Source organism: Monodelphis domestica, chromosome 6 (genome assembly GCF_027887165.1).
Source record: "Monodelphis domestica isolate mMonDom1 chromosome 6, mMonDom1.pri, whole genome shotgun sequence".
NCBI lineage: Eukaryota > Metazoa > Chordata > Mammalia > Didelphimorphia > Didelphidae > Monodelphis > Monodelphis domestica.
In genome coordinates this window covers 173985706-174002228 of record NC_077232.1, presented here as the reverse complement: position 1 = coordinate 174002228, position 16523 = coordinate 173985706, and the positions used below count along the sequence as shown (strand labels likewise).

General features: G+C 41.9%; 1 protein-coding gene across 2 annotated transcripts in view; it reads left to right on the top strand.

The window, feature by feature from the left end:
- RNF150 (ring finger protein 150) overlaps window positions 1–10797 on the top strand; it is a 359371-nt gene extending 348574 nt beyond the window's left edge. For both annotated transcript variants that reach the window (XM_056802729.1, XM_056802728.1), the window contains one exon: window positions 1361–10797. In XM_056802729.1, the coding sequence (XP_056658707.1) occupies window positions 1361–1479 (119 nt within the window). In that variant the 3' untranslated portion in view covers window positions 1480–10797. The remainder of the gene's footprint in view (window positions 1–1360) is intronic.
- Window positions 10798–16523: the final 5726 nt, after the last annotated feature.

The window sequence follows — 16523 nt, the reverse complement described above, 5'->3', positions numbered from 1 at the left end:
GCTTCCTCCTGCAGCTGGCAAATTTAGAAGGATTATTGTCCTGAGCTTTCTCCCTGACTGGTCCTATGTCCTAGCGTGGGGTCAGTGGCCTCATCTCAGGGTGTACTTACTTCTCCCAATGACTAAATCTCCAGACCAATTCCTCTTCTCCCCATTGTTAGCCAGTCCTCTAACAATGTAGACATCTTTGTGACCCATGATGCACTTCTTTCCTCAGTGGATCCATGAAAGATTGTCCCAGGCACACAAAATAGCTAGTTATGGCTCTAGTAATAAGATGCTTCAAAATTAGATTGATTGGTTGTAGATTAAGATCTGGAAGGTACCCCAAAGCCTATCTAATTCCACCTCTTCATTATTCGGATGAGGAATTGGAGTCCAGTGTGATTAAACTTGCCCAAAGTCCCACAGCAAGTCAGTGGAAGGAGAAGATTTAAATCCATGTCCTCTGATTACAAAACTTCTTATTCTGCTTTATTGTGCTGTTCTTTGGATTAGCGAGTAATATGTATCACTTTGCAGCCTTTCCACTTTGGTAGATTTGAAAAGAACTCAACATGTTATTGTTCAGTTGTTTGCAGGCATGTCCAATTTCTCTTGACCCCTTTGGTGGTTTTCTTGCAAAGATACTGGAATGGTTTGCCATTTCCTTTTCCAGCTCACCTTACAATGAGGAAACTGAGGCAAACAGGATTAAGCAATGTCTCCAGAATTACACAACTAGTCAGTATCTGTGGTCAGAATTAAATTCAGATCTTTCTGACTCCAGGTCTGGCCCTCCAACCACTCTGTCACCTAGCCTTCTCCCAAAAGTCTTGATCCTGTTTGATAATGAATTTGCTCATTGTTGTCCTTCTCCAGGTTCACACGGAGGATGTCAATAAGACCTAACTAGGATATTTGTGTTCCTATGACCTTAAAAAATGTTTTTAGAGCTGGAATAGGGTTAGGGTTTTTCTTTTGCAACCCCTGGACACGAAAACCCTATCAACAAATCTGTGGTTCCCAAGGGTTGGCAAACTAGACCCCACAGGCCACATCTGGTCAGCTGCCTCCTTTTGTGCCATGGACCTGTGAAATAAGAATGGTTTTTACATTTTTAGGTAAAGCTTTTATTATATTTTAAAATGCAAAAACCATCTTTAGCTCACTAGCTGTATAAAAGCAAGTGAGCCGTATTTGGTCTGCTCCTGACTAGAGCACTGCAAAATTAAATGACTTGCCCAAAAGAGCATTGAACTCCAAGTCTTCCTGACTCCACAACCAAGTCTCTATCATCCCCTACCCCATGCTTCCTCTCTGTTAGAACTAACTGACTGTACGTGGCCTAATGGACAAATTCTTTCTTTCCTACTTCTAGGTGAGCAAGAGCCAGCAGTCAGCAGCGATTCAGACATCTCGTTGATCATGGCGATGGAAGTTGGACTCTCTGATGTGGAGCTTTCCACTGACCAAGACTGTGAAGAGGTGAAATCCTGAAACATTGAGCAGAGACAAAGGGGGATGGTCGGGCTCCAGGGGGAGGGCGAAGGGGTGAGCTCCAGGCCTCCCTCCAGTCATACACCTCCAGACCACCACCACCACAGCTTCAGTGTGCTCCATTCGGGGATGGTCCACGAAAAGCAATACATAGAGTTGCATCAACTTGGACGCCGTCTCAGCATCTCTCCATCAGTCCACGATGTTGGCAGCTTGGAAGTCGAAAGCGGATTTCTTTTCCACCACCTCCATGTGTTCAAGGACCCGGGTTTCAGCGGCTCAGAAAACAGTGACTGAAGGACAGCCTCGAGAGTTTCCGGCTTTCCTTTCCCCTTCTTATTTTCCCTCTCCCCTGGGCGGCTTTTGTTTGGGGGTGGCTGGTAGTGTCGTTGGCTTTTTATTCAGTGTTGTTGTTGTTGTTTTTTAAGGGTATCTGTAATTTGCTTGACATCTGCACCACTGTTGTCTTCCTTTGGTTCCCTTCAGCGTATTCCTCCCACATTCTTGTCTGGAAGCAAGCAGTGCCTGCTCTGATCCGTTTGTAATCCATCTCTCAGATTTATGGCCTTGACATTTCATCATGAAGTATGCATGGCTCTGAGAAGAACTGGTGCCTCGGCTCCTCGGAACCAGCCGAACCAGCTTTCACCAAGATTTTCAGTCCTGAAAATCCCTTTTCTCGCCTGACTGGAAGCCCTGAATCCCCTGAGGCCAGGGCCTCCATATCTTAAGCTACGTTGTCCTGGCTTCCACTTGCCAAGGGCCATTAAAGGCACATGTGACACAAAAGGGAGAAATGAGGGTTCACTTCTTGCAAGCCTGGAACCAGCTCCAGCTGCATTACGAGCATTCCATGATCTTGAAGGGCTGGCACCTGGGGAATCACAAGGAACTGAACAGCTAGAGGCTGGGCTTCCTTTCATCTTCAAGCCAAAAGCCTTGTGCACTGGTTCCCATAAGAATATGAATCCCATGTTGGGTCGAGGGTGAGCTGGGAGTGATGGGTCATAAAGATGAGTAGGGAGAAAGGCCATGGCAGAGCTGGTCATTCCAGAGCCCTCAGAAAGCCAAGACAACAACAGTGCCATGTTTCCCCTTAATTCCATCACTTGCTGGTTACACCTGACCCTGGCCCACATAGGAGAATTTAGGTGGCTCCATAGCAAATGGTTGGCCATAATTCCCTGAGCATGACTGTTTGCCAGGTGAGGAGTTATCTTCCTAAATCATTTTATCCCCACAAGAACAGTGTGGGACTTGGCTAAGTCAAGTGTATCTGAGCTGTGAGAGGCCAATCAAGGGGAAATGAAAAAGAAAGGCACTGAGTAAATGTGTACGTCTACCAGGGTTTTTAAACCAGGTTTTTGTTTTTACTCCTTTTTTTCTCCCCATCCCTGTGTCCGAGATGTGCTATTTTTATAGCATGCAATTTTGTATAACATTTGAACTGTCCAAGGACAGAGAAGACTTTCAACTTAACTTGGTCAAGTAGCGAATGCCTCTTGCTGATGGTCACTCTAGCCCTTGCCCATTGTGTGAAGTCCCCTGTATCTAAGATGGTACCTATATTGAAAATTGGGGGTAAATTCCCCTCCTATTTCCCCATATTCTTCTCATATTCTGAGGACAATTCCTCCCTGCTTCAAAAACCCATTTCTCAAACAAATGTAGGTTTTTCCATCAGGAAATGCCACTTGCCAAGACATGGAACAGAGTTCAGGGAGACCCCTGGTCATTGTTTTCTCTTATTTAAAAGGTTTCCTCTGGGCAGATTTGCAGATTGTAAAGAAAAGGGTTTTCTGGCTTCATAAACCTCTTACCCATCTAGGACCCAAAGTATTCCTCTGCAGCAATGAGATCCTTGAATATGGTCTGGCCCTTCCTTAGACAGGAACTCTTATTTCCAGCTCTGACCAATGATATGGAGTTATAGTTTGGGGAAGCATCCTGGCTTAGGGTGGAAGAGGGAGGGAACCATCCTGTCCATGACCACAGCCTATTTCAGGCTCAGGAGCTAATCTGTTTCAAATAAAATCCTTGAAGGGTCAGGGAACAGAAGCCCTAAATCTGAGTAATGTGAAACTACAATATTCTATACCAGTGATGACAAATCTTTTAGAGGGATGGGTGATGTCCACAGGTGGGTGTGGAGAAGACAAGAGAAGGGGAGCAGCCCAGCCCCTCTCCCTCTGACTTTCTAGTGACAAACTCTGGCAAACTCTGTGCTGGGTAAACAGGGCATGTGTCCACAGAGAGGGCACTGAGTGCCCCCTATGGCATGCATGCCATAGGTTTGCCACCACAGTTCTATACTATCTCAAAATGATTTCTAAAAGATCAAGTGATTTGAGACCCTTGGAGAAAGGTACCATAGAGAAGCATTGATTATCCATCTATATGTTATTGATCAAAAATTCTTAATCCCAGATGGGTTTTCTCTTTTCTACTCAACATGCCTGGATGACCTCCCCCTCCATTTATCACTATGGGCTTAGAGGATGCAAACTGATTGTCGAATTAAACTAAGATAAACACGATTAAAGACAAATCTGTGATTTCAACAAATCATGATACATTCCAGATTTTTAAAATGACTTTGAATTACATTAAGCTTCTGGATTATCAGCATCATTGCTCTCCCATGGTAGTAAAAGATAAGTAAGAGTGATATATATATATATATATATGATCTAATAATCATAACTATTCCGAAGCTGCCCTTACAAGACTTCTTTTATATGGGTATCAGTTTCTTATAAAATGAGGGGGATGAACTAGATGATTTCTAAAGTTTCTTCTCTAAAGCTGTGGTCCTCTCTTCCTACCTCTGTGACCTCAGGCAAATCACTCTTGGGGCCTCAGTTTTCTCTTCCGGGAAATGGATGAATTGGAGATGATCTCCTAAATAATTTCCAGTTAAATCCTATGATTCGGGGCAAAAAGACAAGAACCCGTGAAACAGTGGATAGTCCCCTGCAGTTTCTGCTATTTTCAGAGAGCTCTGTGCTTCATAAAATCGTACGTATTCAGTCAAAACCCACTTATTAAGTACCAGCTATTCTGGATAAAGGATTGTGCTGGGAGAAATCCAAAGATAATTAAGTCATGGCCTCAACACATCACATCTAAAGCCTCAGACTTTGCAGAAGTTCTCTTTTGCCTAGTTATAACTAGAAATTCTTTCACGTAGGCTAGAAATAATTGAGCAGAATTGGGTGGTAGTGAAGTGGGCAGCCTAGATTTTTGTGCCCTGGGGCAAAGCCTTACTCACTGTATCATGATTTGGACTCCGCTAATTACTGAAAATCAGTTTGAGAATTAGTCACTAATGTGCCTCTGTTGAATTATATGGGGCAAGTTTGAGTTAGAGCAAGGGAGACAGCTTGCTAGTCATCCTTTTCCCTCTTTCTGTGGGAGTAACTACCACCCAAATTAGCCTATGGATCCAAAGAAGACTTTTTTCTCTCTTGTTTTAATACAGGGCAAAGGGGCCCATTGGGAAATTTTTGCTAAAGGAAGAGTCCCAAATGACTAAACTATACCATAGATATCAGTTATTCTTTATTCTTTCTTTCATCTATTATGATTTTGAAAGAGATCACACAATCCATTTTAGTTTCATAATGAAATAAAATGTTATGTCTCATAGAATCTGAAATCTGTGAGGATTCCAAATCTCCACTTGTTCCTCTCTAATTTAGCTTAGTCATCAAACTCCTCTACTTTCCCAGCTACCATATAATTCGATCCTAGAGATAATGCTCAAACCAGTAGATTTCAGTGTCGAGGGCTAAATATTGTCAAGTGTAGGAATTCTCTGTCTGTGCAGGGCTTTTGTAGAGGAAAACAAGAGTGTGTCAGGTTGGTGAATTGCCCAGATATAATCCAGTGGATCAAGAAAGTTGTTTTCTTTCCTCAAACCTAAATTTACCTCCTTAAAGCTTTTCTTTCCTATTCTTTGTTTTAACACTTATCTTCTTTTTCTTAGAATCAATATGTGTATTCGCTCCAAGGCAAAAGAGAGGTAAGGGTTAGGCAATTGCAGTTTAGTAACTTGCCCAGGCTCGCATTGCTAGAAAAAGTCTGAAGTCACATTTGAACTCGGGACCTCCAGGCCTGACTCTCTTTCTATTAAGCCACCTAGCTGCCCTTCCCCAATTCTTCTAAAACTACTCTCTAAGGGTCAAGAACAAATCTTATCCTTCCTCCACAAGATAGCCCTTCAAATATTCAAAAAAATAGCTCTCTTGGGCTCTTCAAATTCTCTTTCCTCAAGGCTGTCTCCCCATTTCCTTCAGCCAATGTTCATATAATATGGAATTGAGGTTTTTCTCCATTATCATTACCTTCTATTAAACACTTAATAATTTGTCAATATCCATCCTAAAATGTGGCTTTTCCTTCTGGGAAAAATCTGGAGGTGCCAGTGATTATCACATACACTTTCTTCTTGGGTATGCCCTAAGGCTTGATTCTCAGTAAAATTTTAGCTCCTGTGTAGTTCAGAGTTTTGAGAAAGATGAATAAATCAAAAGGGGAAAATGTCATTCATGTCCATGGGTTCAAGTCAAACAAGAGATGCCTCATTAGCATTTCTGGGGAAAACAAGAGTGACTTTGATGGGATTGATGATTTCAGATCTCAAAGTGTCAAATGGTCATTTCAGGCATGGCACTCAGGAGTCATTCTCACCTCCTCATATGAGGAACAGAGTCATTTGCTCCTGAGATATTTTCCCATTGTATCCTTTATTACTCTCCCCTCTTAGGACCTGGGAATCATAGAAGGTTAGAGCTGGAAGGTTAATGGTAGGTCATCTGGTCCAACCTCACTTATACTCCCATCCTGCCTTCTCTTTCTCCTCCTTTCCCTGCTTTCTTTCTCTTCCAAACCTCTTCCATAGGTCAACCAGTGAAACTCTCAGACAAAACTCAAGATGAAAGAAGTTGGTGGCCCCTATCTGCCATTTTGTTTTGAGTTTGGTTGTTCTTGACATATAGCAGTATCTAAATTTGATCTTCTAGCAAGAAAAATAATTTGCCCCAAAGTAAGACAATGAGTTCTCTGTTTCTGTAGAGAGCCTCTGCAAATTGTGTAGATAGTTGATTTCAGATATACAAATCATAATTGGAAAGATCCGTTGAGATCATTTAGGACTCCTAGTTCTCTTTGAACCTTGAGATTCTGTGACTTTTCACCCATTATTATTTTCACTATCTCTTCATCTCACTCAGTCTTATCTGAAACCACTAGCAGCAGAGTGGCTTTCCTGGCACTAACTGTCACCTTGATAATAACATGTCCAAACTTCAGCCTGGGATTCTCTCTTCATCACCATCACTATTATTCCAGTTCCTCTCCTGTTCCCCCCAACAATTTCCCCAAGAACCCTGGGGATGGAGGAGATAATCCATTCCCACCATTCATTCATAGGATTATATCAGCAAAGAGCTAGAAGGTACCTCAGGGGCCATGCCATCCAATCTCCTCATTCTACAGGTAAGTGAGCCCAGCTCAGTGAAGTTTCTGGAACAAAACCCCATGAGTTACAAGTGATGAACACAGCTGTGTGAGGTCCTCTGAGTCCAAAGTCAACAGTTTTATCAAACCTCCTCTCGTCTCCTTATTTAACTACAAATAAATTGTTTTTGGAATTATTTGAGATGCTTCAAAAATGTACCTGACTGTTCAGATGGAGAAAGAATACAGAAATGGTCATCACCAACTGGTGGCATCCTGGGTTTAGTAGCCACTCAGCAAATGTTGGTTGACTAGCACTAACAAGAGACTTAGGTAATAGTGTGATTAAAGGAGGACAACTAAATAAATGAATAACCCTACAGGTTACAGTGACTTGAAATGAGCAGACTTCTGTCGGTGAGAAGAAGACACTGGAGGTAGAGGCAAGAAGACTTGGGTTGGAAGGTCATGAGCTCCACCCCTAAGTGCCTGGGCACTGTCAAACAGGTTGTTTCCTTTCTTGATGCCTCAGTGCCCTCATCTATTTTTTAAAAGGGCAGGGAGCAAATTTTTAAATTGTCTACATGTCTCTCCAGCTCTAAACCTATGGATTTATCCTCTGCTAAGGTCATCAGTTTTATACAAGAACTAGAATTTCAGTTCTCCATTGGATGGACTAATTTTTGAAGGACATGATGGCCCATGACAATGGAGGTCAGAGAAAAAAGAAGAGGTTGATTCTCAGTAAACAATGATTACATTCTCATCATTACTTAGTCTCTCTCCCTCTGCCTGTCTTCCTTCCCATCTAACAACCCCAAAGCCCTCTATGATAAAAGCAGGTCTTATTTTAAAAGCCCATGGATCAATAACTAGCCTCTTCCACTTCGATCCCTTTAATGGAACTGAATTGTAATCCCCGGAATGGGTGGTAAGGGTTCCAGATCCTGTAGGGGGCCATTAATAACCAAATTTCAGTTACCACCTGCCCAATGAAAGCTCCTGAGTTGTGATACCTATTCTACAAGGAAAAAGTCAAGGGCAAGCCTATCTCTTTGTCCTGCCCTCCAAAATGAACCTGATCCATGATCAAGAGGCACTTTCAGGAAAATCTGTGATCAAAGCACTTGAATCTGTGGGCATTGGGGCTGTACCAATGAAATAACATTTGGTCCATGTTTATTGATAAACAAAAGAGTGCTTTCCTTAAGGGGGATAGACATGGCCTCACCACTGTGATGGGGGAAGAGAAGATTAGGAAAATCCATTTCAGCCTATAATCTTTTTGGTGTCTGAATCCTAAATAGGTTATTCCTGTGACATTGCCATTCTTCTTGAAATGATAGGTGATAGGAAAAGGGGATGGGAGAATAAAAGGGACCCTGTATGTAATCTATAGACCAAAGACAGAATTATTGAGGTGTATGACATTTCTTCCATTGATAAAGCTTTATTTTCTTCAAGTAATTTCACAAATAAAATTCAAGGTTAAAAACAGCCAAAGAGGCAGTTAAAGGTTATAGAAGGAGTGTGGAACTTGGAGTCCAAAGACCTGGCTTCAAATTCACTAAACTCACTGTGTGACCTTGGATAAATCATCTCTCATAGCCTCAGTTTCTTCACATAAAATGAGGGGGGTTAAGAGTATATAATCCTAGAAGTCCCTTGTGGTACTGATATTTCTGAGATTCTTGAGTCCCAGTGGAATGCCTGGGTATTCTCTCAAACACTGATTTACTTGACCAAATCCCAAAGTCTAAAACAAGTAGTGGCCTTAGTCCCCCTCCATCTTTTCCATTTAGAGCTTAGCCGTCCTTCCCCTCAGAAGATTCAGCCCATGCCCATTTCTTTCTTCAACACAAGGTGGTCCCACATCTTATCTAGAATTAAGAATGAAATCAAGAGTTTTTGCAAATTGCCAAAGAATGTCCATGTGTGTCCAGTGGCTAAACACAGCATGTCCGGGTCTCTCAGAGAAAACACCAAAGTGTTGCCGGTACGAATTGGTATTTGTGCAGTTAAAGAATGAATAACAGATGGGCTTTCCAGTCTGGAATTTGTTGCTGCACCAGATGGTACTAGTGCTTGTAAATCCTTGGCAGGGGGCAGGGTGCCCTCTGCTGGATCATCTCTTTCTTCTCTGGCAGAAACTTGATAAGAGTTGGTTTTCATGGACACTTCCTCAGCCCCTGAGCTTGGGGGTCTCTATTTGAAATGACAGCTACTTCAGCAACACCAATTGGGTCCTTTTTATTTTTTTTAAGACCAAACGTGAAGGATGCTGGAAAGTTTGGATGGGAAGCCAAATGGGCGGGCAGTATCACCATCAGCAGCCCTTTCTTTGAGTCTGGAAAATAGAGAAGCTCTTTACTTCCTTTGTTTTCCAAAAAGGCCAGGCTGACTGGGGTGATCGCCTAGAGATCTAAAACCAGGGACTGATCGTTTCGTCCTTGTTCCCCCATCACTGGCCATGTGAAATTCCCAAGGAAGATCAATAAACGCGCTTCTTTCTGATGAATGTAAAAGGTATGGGCAATCCAAGTGTATTTGTATCTGTACATAGCCCCATATTTATTTCTCACTTCCACCTTAGCCATCTGGAAAAGGTTGTACCATTTTATAATTAGAAAAAAGTGTATGGGGGGAGGGAAGGGGGGACTGTTATTTTTATAGTGGGATGTTCCTTGTATTTAGCAAACTTTACATGATTTTGTACTTGTGAAAAGATACATTCCATCCATTTCCAGGAAAAAAATAGATTTCTTTTTTTTCTTTAATGTGGATTTTAAGATTAAAAGGGATGTGGGCTCCGTGTAACATGAGCTGAGCTGAAAGCGGGTCATTCATTCTGGCTTCTGGAGTCAACCTCATCAGCAGTATCTAATGATGTTGAGCTTATTAGACTGCAAACCTTTACCAGCAAAGGCCAGCATACAAAATGTGAAAACACACACACATACACACACACAGAAATTATTTGAACCCCTTTTATACTTTCTCACTTGAACATTTGCTAATCATCTGCCCTATTGGATTCTGTTCCAGTTGAGATCCCCTTTTTTCCTGCTCTTGGTGAAGCAGTAGTTGGGCTGGGCTCCAAAGACCTCACAGCCAATGTTTAGGGCCTTCCAAACGTTATGGGAAATTTTCTGAATATCACCTGAATGTTTCCTGGTCAAATGGGTCACAACGCAGGTGTCCTCTCCACAAGAAGGATCTCTGGTCTAGTTCTTGGCGCCGACCGTGAGATGTCCTTTGAACATCTGGACTCGTCCTGTATTCAGAAAATCTCCCTGACCTTCTGAGACCCAAGACTGGCCATCCCAGCACCAAGTCCCCGCGGCATTTGCATTATCCTGTGAGGGCATTCCCTTGGCCTTCTGATGACTCCAGTGGAGTAGCCGTGGTGCATGGAATGGGGCCATTTTGATCCCACCGTCCTTTTCTGTACAGAATTGCAGATGTAATTGGGTGGTTAGTGCAGCCCAGGCATGAGTTTGATTTCCTTCTGCGCGTATCCATCCCCACCTCTTTCCTCCTCCATCCCTCCCGATGCACTTTAAATCTCTTGAAAAATAGAGGAATCAGAAACCGTTCTAAAAGGGATTCCTTTGCCTGATTAGCAAGAGGCCCAGACCTGGACTTGGCTTTATTGGACGCTGTTATGTGCTTTGGAGAGTACAAACAGTTGGTCTCATTTGGGGGTGGTTATGAAATGTGGAGAACGATGGAAAACCTTCAGTAGTACGACATGGCTATTTTTGTTATCTAGAAGATTCTAATGTAAATAAGTACAACTGTGTTATTATGTACCAGTAAAAATCTTGAAGCTATAAAAGCTAAACCAAGGATTGTGAATTCTGAGACATTTTATTGCAAGGTGGGGATGAGGGGTGGGGAGGGGGTGGGGATTTGGGGTCTGTTTGTTTGTTTTTTAATAAAAGTGGAATCGAACTACAGCTCTTGCATCTAAATGTATATTTGCTGCCCTAATCTAGGGGAGTAGAAGGATCCGACAAACGAATCAAGGGCCACTCGACCATATATAAGGATCCCTGCAGATTGCATACTGACTCATATATTATGAATAGATTAATTATATGTAATATATAACATTAACATTATAACATTGTTTAAAAAATATTCCCAATTACATTTTAATCTGGTTGGGGATGCACAGGAGAATGTTGTGAGTCTAGTGATTGATACCTCTCTAGTAGAGACATAACATACTCACATAGAGCATTTTAATTGATAATATTTAAGTGGCCTGGAGGGGTGGAAAGAATATTGAACTTGGGAGTCAAGTCCTGAGTTCAAATCTTGACTCCACTACCTACTAGGCTTTGCCTCACTTTCCTCATTTGTAAAATGGAAATCATATCTGTGACACCTTCCTCCCAAGGATGTGGTGAGTATCAGTTGAGATGTTTGTTTCACAAGTCTTGATAAGCTTTATGTGATTTGTTCTGGAAGAGGAAAAGACAGGAATAAACATTTATATAGTACCTACTATGTGCCATGCACAGTACTAAGCACTTTTAAATAAATATCATCTCATTTGATCCTTACAACAACCCTGAGAGATAGGGTCTATCATTGCCCCCATTTTATAGTTAAGGAAATTGAGGTATGTTCTCTCCCTCTCTTCCTCCTTCCCAATTTGGCCCACCTTCCAATGGGTGATGGTGGTAATCATATACAGTTTAGACAATACATATTCCCATGTTTGTTAAGTTGTGAAAGGTGACATATCATATCACTTACACTAGGGAAAAGCTCATGGAAGAAATAAAGTGAAGAATGGAATGCTTAAGAAAGAAAGAGAGAGAGAGAGAGAGAGAGAGAGAGAGAGAGAGAGAGAGAGAGAGAGAGAGGAAGGAAGGAAGGAAGGAAGGAAGGAAGGAAGGAAGGAAGGAAGGAAGGAAGGAAGGAAGGAAGGAAGGAAGGAAGGAAGAAAGAAAGAAAGAAAGAAAGAAAGAAAGAAAGAAAGAAAGAAAGAAAGAAAGAAAGAAAGAAAGAAAGAAAGAAAGAAAGAAAGAAAGAAAGAAAGAAAGAAAGAAAGAAAGAAAGAAAGAAAGAAAGAGACTAGTAAATGTCTGAGCCCAAATTTGAACTCAGGTCTTCCAGCCCTCTGTTACCTGTGCCACCAAGTGCCTCTTATTATCCTTGTTTGTTGTTGTTATTGCCTCATCCATTAGTGCCTCTGGACAGATTTCTAAGATTGTAAATTACAGAATGCATTTACCCATGTGCATTGATAGAGGAAGTTTCCACTCAGGGATTTCCCTACACTAATAACATTACAAATCCCATCCAGAAATAGAAGGCTAGTAATTCTTATCCTTATCACATTGCATAACAAGAACATTAGAAAGCTATTAAATACAGTATTTCATGAGGTCAGAGAGACAAGGACTTTGGGTGACCTCGGCACAAAATAGCTTCAGACCACAGAGACTTGGACTTTCTAGCATTAAAAATATGCAAATATATTAAAAGTCACAACAATAAGTCTCTGTTATGTAAGCCTCCCATCACGCCTGCTCTGTTGTTCCAAGGGCAGCAACCTGCCTACCTTTGCTACCCTTAATCCTGCCTGAAATCCCAGGTCCATTTCAGTGAAGACTGAAGACTTATGGGTATGTGCTCTTTGGGGCAATCCAGCCACAAGCAAAGACTGCACAGGCCAGCCCATCCCTTCTCTTTCTTCAGCTCTCCATACCCCTAACATCTAAGTACATTCACATGATTGACAACTCCCACAGGACGAAAAGGGTCCAAAGCCCACAAAGCCTTGTAGGATGGACCCAAAGAAGATTTGGTCTCACTCTTTCCCTGTGTCCTTCTTTCTCTGTCTCTTCTACTTACCCAATAGGCTCAGGAAAGAGAGGAGGCAGTGTTTTGCTCTTATTTGGCTCTACAATAGGACAGTTTGTGAGGAACCAATAAAAGACGATCATTTGCTTGAGGAAGAGGACTTTTTAATTTTTGTCTTTGCAGTTCCTTAAGAGAAATAAGCCAAACTGAAAGAAGAGTGGGTTTGGTAAGGGAAATGAATTCAGATTGTGACCTGCTGAATTTGAGAAATCTCCTGGGCATCCAGTACAAAAGCTTAACACAGTACTTGGTACTTAATAGGGCAGCTAGGTGGTGCAGTGGTTAGAATGCCAGGTCCAGCATCAAGAAGATTTGAGTTCAAATCCAGCCTCAGGCATTTTCTGGCCACGTGACCCGGAACAAATCATTTATCCTTGTTTGTCTCAGTTTCTTCATCTATAAAATGAGCTAGAGAAAGGAAGGGCAAGCTACTTCAATGTCTCTGACCAAGAAGACCCCAGATGAGATCACAAAGTATCAGACTATATTGAACTGAAATGACCATAGTGTTTCATCTTTCTAGAAGAAGAATTTAGACCCTGTTTCGGTACCAAGAGCCAGAGCAGTGAAGAAGACCACGGATCCAAAATTTTAAAATCAAAACAACCTTTGAAATCATGTAATGCAATATCCCCATTTAATGAGTGAGAAAACAGGAGATTAAGGGACTTGCCCCGATGTCATAGCATGCCACTTTCAAAGCCAGAACTAGAATCCAGTTGTCTTGAACCTTTGCTCTTCCAATTACTCTACACTACAGCTTTTTCCTTTATTTTTTTCTCCTTATTTGGTTCAGTGCAGTAAACTTTAACTGTATTGCATAACTTCTGCCAAAACAGAACTTACATTCTTACCATTCTTACCAAAATACTATCAATCAGTTTTAAAACCCCACATATTCATCATAATCAATCAGAAAGTGTTTTAAGTACCTACTATGTGCCAACATTGTGTTAAAGATACCCCAAAAAAATCCTTGCCCTCAAGGAGCTTATATTCTACTAGGAGAGATGACAGGAAGACACATAAACGTTTATATAAAATAGATACACCGTAGTGACAAGGTCATTTTTTGAAGTGGAAAGTTCTACAATGGAAACGTGAGGTTCTAAGAGGCAGAAATGAGGGAGAAGTGAATTCCAGGCAATGGAGAAAGCTGGTGCAAAGGCCACACATGGAATGCAATGTATTAGAAATAGCAAATAGCCCAGTTTTGCTGGACCACAGAGGATGAAGGCAAGTAATACATAATCAAACTGAACGACTAGGTTGGGGACAGGTTGTGAAGGGCATTAAATAGCAAGTTTCAATTGCTCTTAGAGGTAAGAGGGAGCAACTAGAATGTTTTGATATGGGAGAAACGCTGTGCATCATACCTTAGGAGTATTGTATTGGCTGCAGCATGGAAGATAGATTGGAAGGGAAGAGATTTAAGACAGGGAGAATAATTGGAAAGCGATTGCAAGAGCCTAGGGGAAAGGTGATAAAGACCTGAATTAGAATGGTGGCCTTGTATGCAGTGAAAAAGGGATGGATACAAGAGTTGATGAGGGGTAGAATCAGCAAGGCTTGGTAACTGAATGAGGAATAAAGAAATGTAGGCCATCAAGAATGCTTCCAAGGTTTAGAACCTGAGTGGCTGAAGGATCATGATGCCCCTTGAGAGAAATAAGAAAGATAGGAAGAAGAGTAAGTTTGGGAGGTGTTGAATGCTAAGTTTGACCAGTAATAAGGTTGGTTGAGTCTTGTTACTGTTTAGCTGCTTCTCCCTCAGTCCTGGAGTTCACTCACAAATGCTATCTGATTTTCTTGTTGAACAAAATAGGTTTATTAATGTTGATATTCAGGAAGATAAGGAAGGATGTTGGGCTAGGAAGGACCCTAATCTTTTCCCAAACTATCTGTCCCAGTTCCCTATGACCCTCATGGGTCTCTTCTGTGTCCAACACCATTGGACCTACTCTGTCTCTCTCTCTATCTAGTTCCCACTGTCCTGTCTAAATAAGCTAAGCTAAGCCCATCCAAACAGTTGTTGAATTAAGGTCAGAGCTAGTTGATCAATCAGGAAGATGGTGACAGAAATGACTTAGCCACCACAGTCTATAGGCTCAGTCTACTTGAAGTAACTTAGAGCCAATTTCACTGTTGAGTCTTCTTGGGAGTCAGTCGATGTCAATTAGATGTCTGGGATCACTCAGAAACAACAGAAACCGAAGTAGACAATTTGGGTAGATTTCCCACTGGATTTGGAGTGAGCTAAGGTCAGCAGATGGGTCTTCCTCCTCAAATACCTCACTTTCTCCCCAACTGCCAGTTCCAGGCTCCCAGAATCCCCTCACCCAGCATTCCACGCTCCCTCTTACATTCTATTTTCTGCATCCAGAACACTCCTGTATTCTCATCTCTGGTCCTTCACATTTTACCCAAATTTCCCCCTTTCAGAGGAAAGGTAAGTGTAGATGTGACATGCTAAGTTGGAAATGTCTCTAAGGTCTCCAGTACAAAATGTTCTAAAGGAAGTAAATGAAGTGGGACTGGATCTCAGGAGAGAGAGTAGGGATTAATATGAAGCTGGCAGTCATCTACATAGAGATAATTGAGTCCTTGGGAGCCCATGACATCACTTCAAGCTGAAGTTCCTAACCCAGGATCTATGAACTTTAAAAAACACATTTTTTAATTACTGAATTTCAGTGATTTCCTTTGTAATCCAAAGTAGTTTATACATTTAAAAGCACTATTCTGAGAAGGGACCACTGGCTTCACCAGAATGTCCAAGGGATCTATGACACACAAAAATGGTAAAGAATCCTGGCCCTAAGGAGAGTGTAGAAGAAGAAGCCTTTGCCCAGTTCTGAATCTTGCAGGATACTAACAATTATGGGAGCAATAAGTCTTCTACTATATTTCCCCAGCAAGTTCTGGCAAATGTCATGGCATCAGCAAAGGAACATTCTGGAAAAGGAATGGACCTGTTTGAAGAGTCACAAACCTCCCTATGAGTTTATACTGAACAGGGAAAAACATTTGGATTACCCAGTTCTGCCAGTAGAGGTTAGCAGAGAAAAGAGGTAATCCACATTCCCTCTTGACCACCCTTACAAGTGGACCACCTCTCTCACCTGCATCTCACACAAGAGCATTTCACAGAAGAAACTACCAAATCACCAGGTTAGATTTGGATGTGTTAACAGCAAGCACAATGGTGAAAGGCTTTAAATCCATGCTGTATGGGGAAGGGAACTAGTCCTGCCAATAGAAGGAATGAGGATGTTTAACCTGGAAAAGAGAAGATTCAAGAAGGAAGTGACGTTGATCTTCATGGACTTGAAGGACTGGCAAATACAAAGACTTATTCTGGCCCTGCTTGACCCCAAAGGGCAGACCAAGACCAGAAAAGATTTCTTGACATTAGAGTTTTTCAGCTGGGCTACTGCACTAGCCTCCTACTAGATCTCCCAGCCTCAAGTCACTCCCCACTCTAGTCTATGCTCCCCTCTCAGTTAACAAAGTGATTTTTCTAAGGCACCCTTGTCCCTACTCAGTAAATTCTAGTGGCTCCCTATCGCCTTAAGGATCAAATACAAAGTCCTGGGTTGGCCATTTAAAGATCTTTACATCCTGGTCTCTTCCTCTCTTTTCATTCTTCTCAGGTACTCTGCTGGCCAGTTCCCATAGCCCTCTTCTTGCCCCTCACACCATTT